This window comes from Pinus tabuliformis, chromosome 7 (genome assembly GCF_031772625.1).
Source record: "Pinus tabuliformis cultivar Carrire ecotype Pingquan chromosome 7, CPIR1, whole genome shotgun sequence".
In the NCBI taxonomy this organism is placed as follows: domain Eukaryota; kingdom Viridiplantae; phylum Streptophyta; class Pinopsida; order Pinales; family Pinaceae; genus Pinus; species Pinus tabuliformis.
This window is the reverse complement of record NC_142293.1, coordinates 615,641,662-615,658,014: the sequence shown is the minus strand read 5'-3', so window position 1 is coordinate 615,658,014 and position 16,353 is coordinate 615,641,662. Positions and strand designations below refer to the sequence as shown.

At 33.1% G+C, this 16,353-nt stretch overlaps 1 protein-coding gene across 1 annotated transcript; it reads right to left on the bottom strand.

The window, feature by feature from the left end:
- Window positions 1-5,695: 5,695 nt before the first annotated feature.
- Window positions 5,696-7,725, bottom strand: LOC149248942 (wall-associated receptor kinase 2-like). The gene is made up of 2 exons (XM_089458574.1): window positions 6,599-7,725; window positions 5,696-6,328 (listed from the first exon to the last, which is right to left on the bottom strand). The coding sequence occupies exons 1-2, from the start codon at window positions 7,407-7,409 to the stop codon at window positions 6,201-6,203; spliced, it is 939 nt and encodes a 312-aa protein (XP_089314700.1). The 5' UTR covers window positions 7,410-7,725; the 3' UTR covers window positions 5,696-6,200.
- Between the last annotated feature and the right edge of the window lie 8,628 nt (window positions 7,726-16,353).

The following is a 16,353-nucleotide window of genomic DNA, read 5'->3' as shown; positions in this document are numbered from 1 at the left end:
ATAAAAAATATTTGGAAAAAAAAAAAAAAAACTATAAATTTAAGTAAGTAAAAATATAGCCCATGGGGCTTTGGATTGATGGTGAATGGGTGCACTGTTAAGGCACTCATTGAAATAGGTCATTGGTTCAAATCCCTTGTGGGTGCTTCCCTACAAAAAAAAAAGAAGAAGTAAAAATAGTTTTTTTTTTAAACATTAACAAAAAACTAAAATAAATAAATTAATTAAAAACAAACTAGATTAAAAAAAGAAATAGAAAATTAACAAAAAATAAAAATAAAAAACTACTAAAATTAAGATTAAAAAACATTTCTAAAAAGCCTTAAAAAAAAAAATTAAAAAAAAAATAAAAAATAAAAAATATTTTATTTAAAAAAATTGCGCATAATTTTTATTTTTTATTTTTTATTTTTAATTTAAACATTTAAATTATATAGATTTTAATCTAAAAACAAAAATTGCCATTTTATTTTAAAAAACAATTAAACATATATATACTTTTATTTAAAAGAATTATGTGAATTTTTAGTCTTTTTTTTTTTTTTTTTTAACATTAAAGTTTTTGTTTTAAAATACATTTAAAAAAAAAGTTGTTTTTGGCTTTGCCTTGCCACTGCTCGTCCGCCCATGGGGGCGCTGCCCTAGGTGGCCAGGTAGCAAGGAGGGCAAAGTTTTTTGTTTTTTGTTTTTTGTTTTTTTTATAATTTAATGTCTATTTTAAAAAAAAAACTAAAAAATTCATCTAATTCTTTTTTTTAAATAAAAATATATACTTAAAAAAATTATATTTAATTTTTTTTTTAAATAAAATGGCGCATTTTTTTTTAAATACACATTTAAAAAAAATGTTTTTTTTTTATTAAATAAAAAATGTGCACAATTTTTTTTTAATAAAAAGTATATATTTAAAAAAAATATCTTTATTATTTTTTTTAAATCATATATATATTAAATTCTAGATATTTTTTTTTTAATAAAAAATATAGTTTTATAAAAAATTTAATTTTTTTTTTAATTGTTATTTGGATATATATATATGAGTATATTTTTGTTTCTTTATTTATTTTTAAATGTTCTTAATTTTAAATTTAGTAGTTTTTAAATTTTTTTTTGGTTAATTTTCTATTTCTTTTTTAATCTATTTTGTTTTTATTTATTTATTTATTTTTAGATTTTTGTTAATGTTTTTTTTTTAATTTTCTATTTTCATTTATTTAATTTTATAGGTTTTTTAAGTTTTGTTTTTTGTTTTTTGTTTTTTTTTTTCAAATTCTTTTATGGTTTATCGAGATGAATTTTTTTTTTTCCTAAGTAATCAACATTTTAAAAAAGAAAAATAAAACAACTAGAATATTTGCTAAGTAATCATGATTTCAAAAAAATTAGACATAAAAAATTTTAAAATGTCAAAAAATTTAACATTTAAAAAAAAGAACTACACTTAATACATTAAAAAATTTAAAGTGTCAAAAATAAGCCCTCTAAAAAAAGGTATCCACACTTAATACATTAAAAAATTTATAGTGTCAAAAATAAACCCTCTAAAAAAAAGGTTGATGCTGCATCAACACATTTCAAAATCGGCATGAAAATCACTAACATTTAAAAACAAATATTTATATTTGATACATAAGAAAATTTGAAGTGTCAAAATATGCTCCGAAAAAAGAAATAGTGTATTTTGCATCGCCACTTTTCAAAATCGAGTCAATTTTTTGCTACCTCTACGAACCAGGTAATTATATCAGTTCTCATTTTAGAGTTTACATTGTTATCTATGCCAGGATACCACAGTGCAAAGAGTCTCGGCTCACTTTCAGGAGAAGAGAGTCCACATTGAGGAAGGTTCATTAGTGGATAAGCTATTCATGGGTAAGAAATCACCACTCTAGGTGGTTCATTAGTGATTCAAGCACCAGAGCTTCTACCCTAAGGCAACTCTTGGTGGTTCAACAACCCTCACAAGCACCTGAGTGACTCTTCCCAAACCAGTAGGTTCATCAATCCACAAGCTTCCAGTGGTTTCTTCAGCCTTACAAGCAAACCACTTCTCTCTATAATGCTTTTACCCAACAATACTCGGTGAGGGTTCTTGAGCTGGTTTCTATCTCTCCATAGCTTGCTTTCTACCCAATCTGATAATTGTTCTCTCACTGTTTTCTCATCTCCATCCTTGGAGGAAATTTCCTGCAGTGTTCTCATTGTGTCTTCTCTATTTCTGCTTGAGAATATGCATGAGACAGTAAAAAAATTTCATTCCCCTTCTTCCACTATCTCTAAGCCTGAGAGAGAATCCAATAGAGTTTGTTCTCCCTTTCCTATCCGTATGCATGAGTGTCCCCCCCTCTTCCATACTGTGTGTGCCTTTTCCAATTGACCCCCCATATGTCGTTTTCCACGACTGCATGTAGTCAACTGTCTGGACAATGCGGCCCATGTTGCCCTTATTTTTTTTGTACTCTTCTTGTTTGTTGTTGGAGCTGAAGGACACATGGGCATGTCCTTATGCACAATCAACTCATTTAATCTTCTTAGCCAAACCATGTTTGATGTATTTAATTTTACCAATTCCTCAAGCAATCTCCCTCCCCAAGCAACTGGATTTCATGTCCCTTCTCTTAGCCTTTATTTAATTACAATTTATTTTCAATGAGAAATATGAACCTCGGGATGTCACAGATATCCCATTTCCCATAGTTTAATAAAATTTTCAATTATATTTTATATGAAAACTACAAGGCAAACTAAGTGGTGGTGTATCTAGGTCAAGGAGATAGGTATTAACTCCCATAAGGCCACTGGTCCCTATGCACAAACTGATTACAATGGAGGAGGGATAGGCTAATAAATTGCAAGGCATTAACTCAGAGAACAATGGTGGATTCATTTTGGAACATGGTCTGACTTGTTTTGTTTCTAATTGTAGTGGATGTAAGTGGGGTTGAGGACTTTGGACTTGGGCTCTATGCTTGACTATTGAAACATTCTTTGTATTTTGCTATGGTGGTGTCATGAACCTAAGTCAACTTGAGTATGTGGGAATGCCATTCTCTGCGGGTTTGGATTGGCATCTTAAGTTTAGCCCGTAACAACTCTTGAAAATTTTGAATATGTCGGAGGATAACCAAAACCTAGTTGTTGTTTCTCATATGAAGCTTTTGCAATTGCATCAAGCTTTCAGAAGGTAGGATAGTCTTGGATGATAATCAGGTAGCCATCTCCCATTTGCAACATAGAATGACATTTCAAGAGGTGGCCCAACATTTTGGACATGTAGAATTACTAGTTGTAACTCAATGAAAAAAGTAGAGAAGCTTGAGCTATAAAGCAACATCCAACACCAATTGATCATGGGCTTTCTAGGGGCTTCAATGTAAGGCATCACATCTAAGGATGTTAATTGGGTCTACCTTAGATATTGGAAAAGAAGAAGAAATAATAGTCCAACGTGCACTAGAGGACCTAATGGGTTTGCTAGGGGCTTCAGTGTAAGGCATCACATCCAATGATGTTAATTGTGTTTGCCCTAGATATTGAAAAATAAGAAGAAATAATAGTCCAACATGCACTAGAGGACTTGAGTATCAATGTCGCTGATGAAAATTAAGAAAGAAGCCCACAATGGGCATGTTTTGTGAAAGTTACAAGAATGCACTTAGTTTATAGAAAACACAATACTTTTTTGAAAAATTGCTTAAAGTTTGGCTTTTGGAAAACCCTCTTTTCATTTTATCATTATGCTGCATGTTACAGTGGCAACAAATTTGTAATACAAATCCTCAACTATTTTAGTTTAAAAATAAGTCAACAACAAACATATCATTATGTTGCATGATGCAACTAATACAAATCCTCAACCATTTTAATTTGAAAAGAAGTCAACAACAAACGTCAAAGAATGCCCAATAATTTGTCACACTAGAAGGAAAGAACCTCACAACTATAACTATGCCTTGTACTAACTCTACCTAGAAAATAGTTACCAAGACAACTTAAAACACCATAGACAAAGTGTTCCAACCAAAACTCTTAGACAAATAAAACATGACATTGAATTTATGACAATATACTATAAATTTAGTGTCATACAATTTACATCACCTAATTTTTTTCATAATAATAGATCTAATAACAACAATAAATTTCATAATAATAGATCTAGTTACACAATAATTAAGAGACATAAAATATATTATTTTAAAAAACTTCTTGCTCTTAAATAGTATAATTCACTCCATCTCAATTCCAAAGCATTGAAAGGGATTAAAATTATAATTGAAATACAAATAATTTTAAAATATATCTACTTACTTATTTTTGTGTAATGAGTATAATTCCACCAACTTAAACAAGACATATACATAATTCACATCAGTCTTTTCACATTTTAAAAAACACAAATAAACAAAATCACACTCATTTAAAACATTGTTTTAATAAACAAATTCACACTCATTTAAAACATTGTTTTACTAAATTAAAAAAAAAACACAAGTAAGCAAACTCACACTCATTTAAAACATTGTTTCAGTAAACAAATCCACACATTTAAAACATTGTTTCAGTAAAAAGTGGTCACCGTTCTTTATACCACCTTACAATCCAATCCATCCATTGAGTATTAGTTTTAGAGTTAATAATGAATTTTAATAAAAATAATATTTATAAATAATATTTCAACCATTCTTGGTATATGAAGCTTAAATCAATATTATAAAGATTCTTAACCCTAGCTAATGAAGCATTAAATATAATTTGATGTGTACTCAATTGTAATGTTATGATACTCTTTAAATATAATTTGATGTGTACTCCATTGTAATAATATGATACTCTTTTTGTAATAGTATGATACTCTTTTTCTATTTAATAGTCCATTGTAATAATATGATACTCTTTTTGTAATAGTATGATACTCTTTTTCTATTTAATAGTATAATTTGATGTATATTCCATTGTAATATTATAATACTCTCTTTTTCCTTTTCCTTTTTCCATTTCAATATTCCTGGTTACAATCTCTCATTTCTTTTTTCTCTTATTTTCATCATTTTTCTATCTCTTAATCCCTTTTATCTTTCCATTTCAACATCCCTGGTTACCATTCCTCTTTTATTTTTTCCCTCTTCTTCCAATGATCTTTAGTTTTTTAAATTTATTTTAATAATTTATTATATATATATATATATATCCCTGCTCACAAAGCCTCTGCTCCTTGGCTGCGGATAAGATATACCCAATACCACCCCATTAAAGCAAATGCAAATGAACAAATTAAAATAAAGAACATGAAATTGAAGAGTATTGTGCGAGACATAGTGGGCAATATGGATACCTCGTCCATTATCTAAACAAACTGTGTAATTGATCGCCCATTATCTGAACAAACTGTGTAATTGATCAATAAACACAAATTGCACAATTCATAAAGGTCCAATCTGCCCATTCATGATTCTGGCACTTCCACTATGCAAAGGAATAGAAGTTAATCTTCAAGTTTCAGTAACAATATCCAACTTGCCAAATTCATGAATTCTGGCCTAGAGGTTAATCTCAACCATTTTTTATAACAACAAATATAAAACATTTGTGTTGTTATCATGTATATTCTTTTAACATCATTATAATCTCTTGATCTGGGAGGTAAATTGGAACTTGATAAAGCTCCACTATGAATAACAGAACCATGACCACGTCTGCAATATTAATTGTATTTGGATCACCAGTCAAGAGAATGCAAAAGAACACAAATGAATAACTTGCCAATAAAATATACGTACTAGATTTTGCAGCCAATGGGTATCACAGACTCTTCCAATTGTGATCTTACTACTTCTAAGTTCTAAAACTCAAGGACCTGAATTCAAGCCGCATATGTAACCAGAATCACACATCATTATGCAGACTACAAAATCTTGGAGTGATAGAAAACTCCTTTGTACTCAGATCTCTCTACATTTTGTGAGAATTTCTGTTCCAATGGAATGAAATGATTTTGAAGGGAAAATAACCAGCCTCTCCACGCTTCTGAATCGCAGATTTGATCTCTGAGAATTCACTTCCAGACCCAAAATCTCCATTGCAAAAAAGCGTTCAGACTTGAAATCATCCATTGGATTGGGCTTTAAATTGTTGTGATAAGCAACATTCCTGCCACAAACAATAATGCAGGTAGTAAGATTAATTATGATATAGTTGGATCAATTATGATCTAATACATGATATGAAGCATGGAAAAAGGAGAAGCTTATGAAGGAAAAATAACCTGCAAACAGTAAAGAAAGCAGCTCTGGTCTGTAATTGTAAGTTGCGCCTGCAGAAGGGTTTCCTGCAACAAACCCAAATAAAAATATCAATGATCACTCAAATTTGGGGTTTTCCAGGTAGTCCAAGGGGTTAGCAGGGCAGATATTTACTACTGAATCTTCTGGTTCGGTTCCCAATTCTTTTTGATGAGATGCATTAACTTTTACAGATGAGTTTGTTAAAGGGACCAGTTTACCAAGATATCATTCACTAATGCAGAAAAAATTCACTTGAGTTGTGCACGAATGTGGGAAAAATTTAATGAGATCTGCAAAGTGGAGTAAAAGCCAACCTGTGTCGCATGAAGTGGTTGAATTCCAGCCATCGCACAGGCAAAGATTATTCTCCTTCACAACATCGTAACCGCAGACGCCCTTGGAGGCTTTACAGGATCTGCAGAAGTCCGAATCCTCTGGCAGAGAAAAGCTGAGCTGAATCCCATATGACCATTCCCTAGGGTTAGCGATCTTGATGGGGGCCGAATTGTAAACAGTGGCGTAAGAGTAGCACTGGAGGCGCGAGAGATTGAGGGAGCCAATGGAGGAATAAGGGATTCCGCAGCAAGGCGGGGGGCTGGTGGCTCTGCTCTTCTTGCCAAACCCAACCCAAGAAGGGCAGTCGTAGAAGGCGTCGCAGCCCATCCCTGTAACGTTGCGACAGGGGAGGTGCTTGTCGGGGAAGCCCTCGAAGAGCGGGGAGGCCTTGGAGCAACCCAGCAGCATGAAGGCATTGTCGGGCGTGGGCTGCAGGTAGCGAGCGCGGTCTTCTTCGAGGAAAAAGCCGTCGCTCTTGTGCATTGAAGCGCAGGTCGACATCTTGGGGTCGAAAATGTCGAGCAGCTTGAAGCCATAGTCAATGTTAACGACCTCGTAGCTTCCAGAAATAACATGAAACATCATTACATTGTTGATGCAGTAGACCAGATCCCGGTACTTGGGGTGCCCGCAGCCTTGCTCGATTCCAAATGGGTAATCCACCGTTATGTTGCCACAGAAGGTCCTGCAGCCTCCTGCCATTACGGCTCCCGTGCCCATAATCTGTGATCCTGCTAATATTATTACAAGCAGAGCCCCCATTGTTCTGATAATCTCTGAATCAGCCATTCTTAATGCAGAAAACTTGGGTATTATTGGATAGTACAGGGCGTCGGCCTAATGAGGCAGTTGTTAGCCTTTATCCATTTGAATCCTTGTTTCAATTATCGTTTGCTCTCTTTTCTTTGAATCAGTGATGAACTGGGCGCTCGTGGGTCCTGCTCTGCTGTGCTTTGCTTTGGAAGTTGCAGGGAACTCCTGGACACGTACAGAAATCCAGAGCCAGTCGGTGAACGGGGCCAAAATGGGCTTCGAAGACAGCGCAGATGAGGTAAAAGAGGAATAAAGTTTTGGGCGGGGCATTCGACACAGGAAAAGAGAGATTCTCTTTGGTAATACGCGTCGCAGTACAAATTGCGCATTGATAAATAGTGTTTATTTGTCTGCCGCATCAATGCATTTTTTACTTTATAAAAAGCTAATCCGTAGGGCTAAGAATATCTATCTTTTCAAAAGGTGGGCAGAGGCCAATCACATTATATGGGGTAAAATTTAATGTTAAATTTCAAATATGAATAGAGACAAAGTTAAGAAATTAAAACTGATGCTGCAGTGGCATTGGTAAGCCCAAACAAAATTACATGGAAGTATGGAAATTTGATGCCCTCTGAAAAACAATTTATAATTATAATAATATATATATTATTGCAAAGCATTTGCTATAAAATTTGTGTCCCTATATAAAATTATTTAATATTTAATATTTTTTTGCATTTCTAAGTTCTATGTGAGAAGATTAAATATTGATATTTATATGGGTTTGGAGTATGCAACTAAAAAATTAAATATTTATATTTATAAATGGGTTTGGAGTATGCACTAAAAAATTAAATATTTATATTTATATAGGTTTGGAATATACACTAAAATTGTTTTTGTTTGTTTTGTTAAGGGTTTGTTTTTTTCTTACATAAAGAAATAGGTTATTAATGGGTCAAGACCTAGAGATATATGACAGGGGTAAAAGTTTGCTCCCTTCTAGACCACCAATAAGTAATTCCAAGTGATATAATTTTCCTTGAATAATAGTAATGAATAAAAATGCATTTGTAGATAGCAGCTAATGATAGATATCCCCACTGTTAATTTTATAATTAAATTAAGAGAGATTTTCTTACTAAAAAACAAAAAAAAACAAACAAAACATTAATATTCACAAATATATGAATTTTTTATCCCTAAAAAATTTATATATCATAATATAAAATGTATTTAATATAGCTATCATGCTAAAATTTAAGCACTCATATTTGTAAATTTAAAATGGTTTTATTAGAATTAAATGAAAATATTAATTCTTTAAAAAAATTAATTTATAAAATATATATAAATTGTATTTTTATGAAATATATATAAATTATATTTTATGATATTTTTATAAATAAATATTAAAAATATTGTCAATGTTATAAAATAAGATTTAAATTAAATAGTAATTTAAATGATAAATTTTCTTTAAACTCTTCAAACTCCATCTCATCAACATCTTTATAATATAATACTATTATCTTATTTCCACCTAATCAACATGTTTACAATATATTAATATTTTCTTATTTCCACTTAATCAATATTTTTACAAAATATTAATATTATCTTATTTCCACCTAATCACCATCTTTACAATATATTAATATCATCTTATTATTTATATATATAAATAAAACAAACATCAATTCTTTACTGATTTAATAATATACCTATATTATAAACTAAGTAAGATGTTTGACAAAAAGAGAAATGAACTTAACATATATCGTTAATCAATAGGGATTTTTCCTTGATTTAAATCAAATATAATTTAAGTTGATACATGTGATCACTCATCCAAACAATCACCAATCTAGAAATGGTTTTACACCAGATTTATAATAGTTTTGTAAGTAATGAACTTTTGAGGCATTTTTTTGTTTTCTCTTTTTTATGTTTGTTGGATGATTGACACAAGTTTAATAAAAAATATATTTAATTTTGGAATAAGTTTTGTAATGGTAAAAAAATAACTAAATTGAGTTTATACGAAAAATTTGTGGTTTCAAAAAGTTGATATATCAATTAGACTCTTCAAATATCACATTTTTTTGGCACTTAATCTTTTAGAATACTTATGGACTCTGTTTTTACATGTTAAAGTTATAAACTTTATGTTGAAAGGTAATTTTAATTTCTAATGAAGTTTATGTGAATTAAAAAAGCTAATATATCTTTTATTAAAGATAAGTTAATACTATTTTAATTAGCTAAATATATGACTTTGCATGTTAGAGTGTTTTGAATATACATATTAAATTGAATATAGAGAATTTGCATTAAAAATAGTAGAAAAAGAAAAATTATGGAGTAAAATTGACAGTTGTCTCAAAGATTTTTTAGCATCATCACCAAGTTTTCCCTATTTTGAATTAATTTTTTCCTTTGTTTTATAATTTCTACATACATTTTATCATTACAAATATATTTCTTATTTAACATTTTATCATTACAGATATATCTCTAATTAAAAAAAACTTTCAAAATACATACAAATTTGCAAAATATTAATTAAAATTGATATCTATTTGGTATATCAGAGATTTTAATCAACATCATCACCAAGTATTCTCTATTATGAATAACTTTTTTCCTCACTTTTACAATTTCTACATACATTTTATTATTACAAGTATATTTTTGATAAAAGAGCTTTCAATACATATTAATTTGCAAAACATTTTATCATTACAATATATTTATATTTTTTTAAATACATATAAATTTGTAAAACATTAATCAAAATTAATTTACAAAACATTTATTAAAATTGATGTCGACTTGGGTCCTTGGATTCCTTTGGCTACCATCCAAATTAATGTCCATGTGGGTTAAAATGAATTTACAAATCATTAATTAAAATTCTTGTGGACTTGGGTCCTTCGATTCTTTTGGCTACTATGGCTAGTATCCAAATTAATGTCCTTTCAAATCCCTAGATACCTTGGGCTACTATCCAATTCTAATGTCCATTTAGGTCCTTGGATACCTTGGGCTACTACCCAATTATTTTCCTTCAACTTTATCCTAATTCTCGCTTATAGACTATCCTAAAGCTTCTAAGTCTAAAGAATTAGTGTCACTTTCATATTGAATGGAGCATTTTCTCTTATACTAGTCTATCTCTATTTTTTTTCCATGTTCTACAAAAGTACCCATAGCCATGTCATCTGTCAACAATACCAAATAAAAAAAAGATATTCCATGGCATCTTTGAGATCTTGAGTTCCATAAATAATCAATCACCAGAGTTAGTCCACAAATTATATCAAACTATATCAAAAAAGAAGGAATCAATAGGACTAGAGAGTAAACTTAAACTTGCTTGTTGATGTAGAGAAGTATTGAATCTAAGCAAGATACATAATTTGAACTAGGTGAGAACATACAATAAGTGCCAAGCCATAAAATGGAAGTGATTAGGTGGTGCTAAATAAGGATCCTGGAAGACCATAATGGTGGTGGCCCCTTCCCACAAAGCGCTGAATCCTTGCACAATCCTCCAAGCGCTAGCTTGGATACAATTCAAATAAGAGTGCAATGATTGTTGAACCATTTAGATACTACTCAAACCTCACAATGCAATTGTGGAATAGTCCCACCAAACATACTAGGTAATGTAATATTACTCCATTAAAAAACCAGGAACATGGAGTAACGTTGGAGACTAAACCTTGAATTTATGGTTCACATGCCCCTGCCTAACATTGTCTCTTACCTCGATTACCTTGAAACCTTGGCAATGCCATATCCATGATAAATTTGGAAGGGGGAGCCTTAAGGGGTGGTGAAAAGCTTAATGCCCTATTTTTGTTAATTCTTCCTTGTGGAAGATTTGGTGCTTCCCTTGTGGAGAATCAATTGCTTTGTTAGTTCCTTGTGGAATATTGGTTGCTTCATCATCCACACCATTTGTCTCAAGATTGTTCTCTCTCAATGTGTAGTAGAAATACATTTTACTTAACATTTTTAAAGAGCTTTTCAACTTTAGAAAGAATTGAAGCTAACTTCAAGTCTTTTAGAGTTTCTTGGAAGGTTAATGTTTTTATTATGATCTTTAAATATCCTAAAAACACCAAACCTTTTATTCCCAAGCTTAGGGTAATGAAGACTCCCTACAAAAGTGTAGAGGCCTTTGCTTGATTATTTGTTGCAAATCCAAGCCCCAGGGCATAAACAGATTCCTACTTTCCTTCAACATCATAAGTGACTCCCCCTTTTCCTACCACCCCTCATTGTTTTGATTATTTCATTCACTAATAGTTTTAATTTCACGATATTACTATGCTTTTTGCAATATTTATGTGTTATTTTCAATCTTATTGTCATTTTCATTTCATTCTCAACATAACTTGGATTAGTGGTATTAGAGAAGTTTTCTTTTGTTGTTTTTTCATGCATGTTACCAATGAGGTCAAGGTATAGAGAGTTGGGCCTCAAACTAAGTTTAAAGCCTTGTGAATACTTCCATCACTTACTTAAGTGGTGTCACATGGTGGTTGAAAAGAAAGACAACAAAGTAGGAGATCATATCAAGATGTCACTTGAGGAAGCCCTTGGGTAATAGAGGAGCGATATGATGGATAATTTCACCTAGATCCTTTGAAAACTTCTAATGATGATAGAGGCATGTTTGACAAGTAGTCACTTTAGAGGTTTGATGCTCTTTAAGGTGCAAGTTAAATTTGAAATTCTTTTTTTCGAAGCTAAGATAGATATAGATGCATTGGAAAAATGGTTAAATTTACTAGAGGGTTCTAACTTTGTTAAAAAAATTTCCAATAGTGAAAAGATCACCTTCACGCTCCTTAAATCCTTTCCTTGTGTCAAATATTCGTAGGACATGCAACATGATGAATATGGATCTGAATAATTTGAGATAGAACTCACTTGGGTGGATTTTTTGGATGCCTTTAAGGAGAACTTCTATCTTTTTCAAAACAATGATGACTAGTGCATGAGATGGACAACCTCATGTGAGGGGAAAGGTTAGGTGTGTCTTATACATGAATATATTCCATGCCTTTCTTTCAAATTTGGCTATTAAGGACTTCAAGTGACACTTGGTTCTAAAATACTACAAAGCCTACATATGCATGTCCAAAAAAAACACAATTTTTGAACATCTCTTCTTTGGGATTTTCTTACAAGTATGTTTTCAAGATTAAGAAAAGGTTTTGATAGATGGGTGAGAGAGTTTGGGTTTACAAACAAACCATAAAAAAAGAATGGAAAATGTGACCTTAATTAGCGAAACACAAGACAAATCGAGGATAACCAACCTCAAGACAAGTATTCCAAGTTGCAAGCAAAGAAGAGTAATGAGAAGTCAAAGGACATTGAAAACTGGTTTGAGATTTGATTTTGCCTTTGAATTTGATTGTGATTCAGATTGTTAGGGTCCTATAATTTATAGGATCTCAAGGTATTTGAGTATTGTATCTCGGGAATCTTATACTGTAAATAACTGTCTATCTGCCAATGATTTCCAAATAAAAGAAAAATAGAATAAAAAATGAAAAGAGGGCATAAATAAATTAAAAAGAGAAAAAAAAACAAAAATATTGAAAAAGAATGAAAAATAAAACCCCATTAAAAGAAAAATAAAAAAGAAATAATACTGAAAGTGTTGCAAGTCTAAATGCCACTACTGATAGATAGTTTTCTTTATCATTGTTAAATAAAGGTTGTGTGCAACTTGTTCAAAATGCTACAATGACTAGTTACTTGTTTAATCATACAGTGTAATCATGGTTAAACATGTTTAAATTTCTGTAAATTAGGTTAGAGAATAAAGGTTTGCCAAACAATCTAATCTTGGTAAATCGGTAGTTATCTAGAAAATGACATTGATTCAACTGTTTAATCTGAATCAATAGGAGAAATAAGTGGAGGCGTTCCAACACACCTAAGGCGGAGCTGCATCTTCGGCCCCCACTTCCCCCATTAACACAGATCCGAACCCTCGCGATGCACAAATAAAGAATCATTCACTAAAGTGCAGCACTAAAGTCTTTTTTCTCGTCTTCGGCTCTGAGAACCCGGGTTGGAGGACCGCTCATCTTTGGCTCTGAGAACAACAGAGAGTACCGAGATGACTTGTAACGAGTATAGAGTCAAGAGGCTGAGAAGAGAGTCTGTGTTTTGTAGATTTCGGAGGTCTACAACTTGAATCCCTTTTGTGTTGTTCTGCTTTGGCGGACAAGCCAAGGAGAAGGCCTTTGGCGTTTCTGAACTGAGTTGCGGAGCGGGAGTGGGGAATTTTTGGTCTTTAGGTTTTCACTGTGCGGGGATGAGGTGGCTGCCCTAGCCGCCTCTGCCCCCGGACTCACCTCTGCTCTGGTTGGGACCGGATGGGTTCCTTTGCTGCGATAGATGGTGCTGTTTTTGGTCACTTGCTGGCTTATCCACTGTGGTTATTTGGAGCGTTGAGGGAACTAGGGTGTGGAGGTGTCTATCTCTGCATTGTTTCGTGTTGCTTCATCATGGCTGGGTTCGCTGGGGTTTCTATAGGCTGCTGAGGAAGTATGGGGCAATTTTGTTTCTACCTCTGGTTTCGTCTGATTCAGGAGGAGAGTTTGAGGGGGCGAGGGAGGAGTGGCTACCCCGGCTGCTCTCTTCCTCATTTCGTGCCTCTCCTACTTGTCTGGGCGGCCAGATCTAGAGCTTACTGTTCTCGTTTTCCCTCCTCAGGAGTTTTTATTTGCTGTTTTTTGTAATGGGTTTGGGTATCCTCTACAGGTCTGTTTTGGGCACTGTTTCTGCAGACTTGCTGGGGTATACATACCCATTTTCTTGCTACCCTGTCTGAGGGATTTTCTGGAGTACTTCATTTGGAATATTGTTTTGTAGGTGGCTTTGCCCACACTTCTGCATATGCTTTTAGCATCTACAATATGTAATTTTATGAAATTAATGAAAATTACAAATTTTCTCCATGGCAAAAAAAGTGCACCCTTTAGAAAAATAAAAATCTTAGTTTAGTTATGGGTAGGTAAATTAGATGGTTTTATAAATATATGCTTATGCCATTTATATCCTAAGTTTTAATGATATGGTAAAAAGGAAAACGAGCACCATGGGATAAAGTGCTTTTTCATATTTTTATTCCTAACCTTTATCCTAAGTCCAAAACACAAAAGCAAAGGCACCTATCGATAAAAATTTATTTTTCGTTTTCGGTTAGAGTACAACACTGTCAAAACATTGGGATCCTCTCCCTCTCATGATCCATGTCAATATTTTTCTTCAGCCCCCCCTCTCCATCCTTCCTTTATCGCCGGGGGGGGGGGATCCGAAAAGCTATTTCTCTTGCTAGGCCCCCATCCCTACGTGGCACTCTCTTCGCATTTCGCACCCCTCTCGTTGAAACTGCTTACCACCCGATACCCCCTCTGAAACCACCGTCCCCTAGCTCGCTTTGTTGCGTCCCCACCATGAATCCTTCGCCACTCACCTCCCACCATGTCGCCCAGCTGTTGTCCACTTAAATTCACTCCTGGCAAGACAACTATTCGACATTCAATTCAATTCTCGGGTAACCGTTCAAACTTAATGGTCCCGCGCCATTTCCAATGGGACTTTCACAACACTATTTAAAAGCTTTTGCAACCGACGCTTTCCTCCTTTTTACTGGCTCATCCTCTGTAAATTGACAAATTTTACACAGTGCCCACTTTCAAAACATTTCCTCGACCAGACCAAGAACAAAAAGTGACATTTTTCTGTCTCCTTCCCCTGACAATTGATTTACCTTGAACTGATTCCTGGTAAGCCTTCTATTCCCTCACTGTGATTACTCATTAATACAATCATGCCTCCCAAGAGAAAAACCCAGGAGAAGATTGTCAATCCCTTAATTCCTCCCTCTGTAGATTTAGATCACATCCCTTTAACCAACAGGGATTATCAGATTAGTGAAACCCAATGTGACTGTGACTTTTAGATTTATATTGTTGGTTGGAAGACAAGCATGCAGATAAAAATGATGAAATTGGGCTTTGGGAGTCCAATATTCCCCATTACATCTTCCCTCTGACCTTCCAAGCCCTTGAATTCACCAGAAAGTGTCAGGCCTGTTATGTACCTGCCCAAAGAGTTATCATGGCCCCATCATGTGACATCCTCTTTACCATAGCTGCCCAGTCCATAGACCAAATGATGTTATCTCCCTCTGTGGAAAATAATGCTCCTTTCTCCCTAGAAGCCCTCACCCAACTTTATCAAAAGATGGATTTTTCTACCAAAGCCAAAATTTTCGAGATCTTCTTGCCTGAGAATGCCCAATTACCTAAGAAGAATCCTCCCTATCCTTCCTCCATCTTCCTTGATCAAGCCAAGAAAATCATATCCATAATTTCCTATATTTTGGGCTATTATTCTGATCAGTGGGTAGATGAGCCCATTTTAGATTTCCTCCCCATATTTTCCATAGACAGTAAGCCATCCATTGTATTCAATTTCAGTCAATTCTTGGTTGATAGCATTCATGAACAATTTCCGAAATTTCCCACAAAGAAGGTGTTTAATTACACTTCTATTTTAATTTACATTTTCCTTTATTATCGAGTAGAAAAGTTCAATTTTGCAATGCAGAAGCTTGATGACGCAAGAAACCAACAACTAGTGATCTTTTGGACTTCATTGGTCATGAAAGAACAACATGAATTTTCTTACAAGCAGTTTATTGAAGAGTTTGTTCACCCAGCCATGAACATTCTTAAAAACTCAATACAACCTAGGATTAGTGAAGATATTAAGAGAATTCTACATCTATCAGATCAAGCCAAGACCGGGGATTGGTATTTATACCAAAACTAGACAAAAATCAAGATTTATTGTTGCGAATTGGCACCATACAAACTCCCTAAATACCTCCCCATGAGGATTTTTGCCCTGAAGTATATTAAACAGATGTTAAATT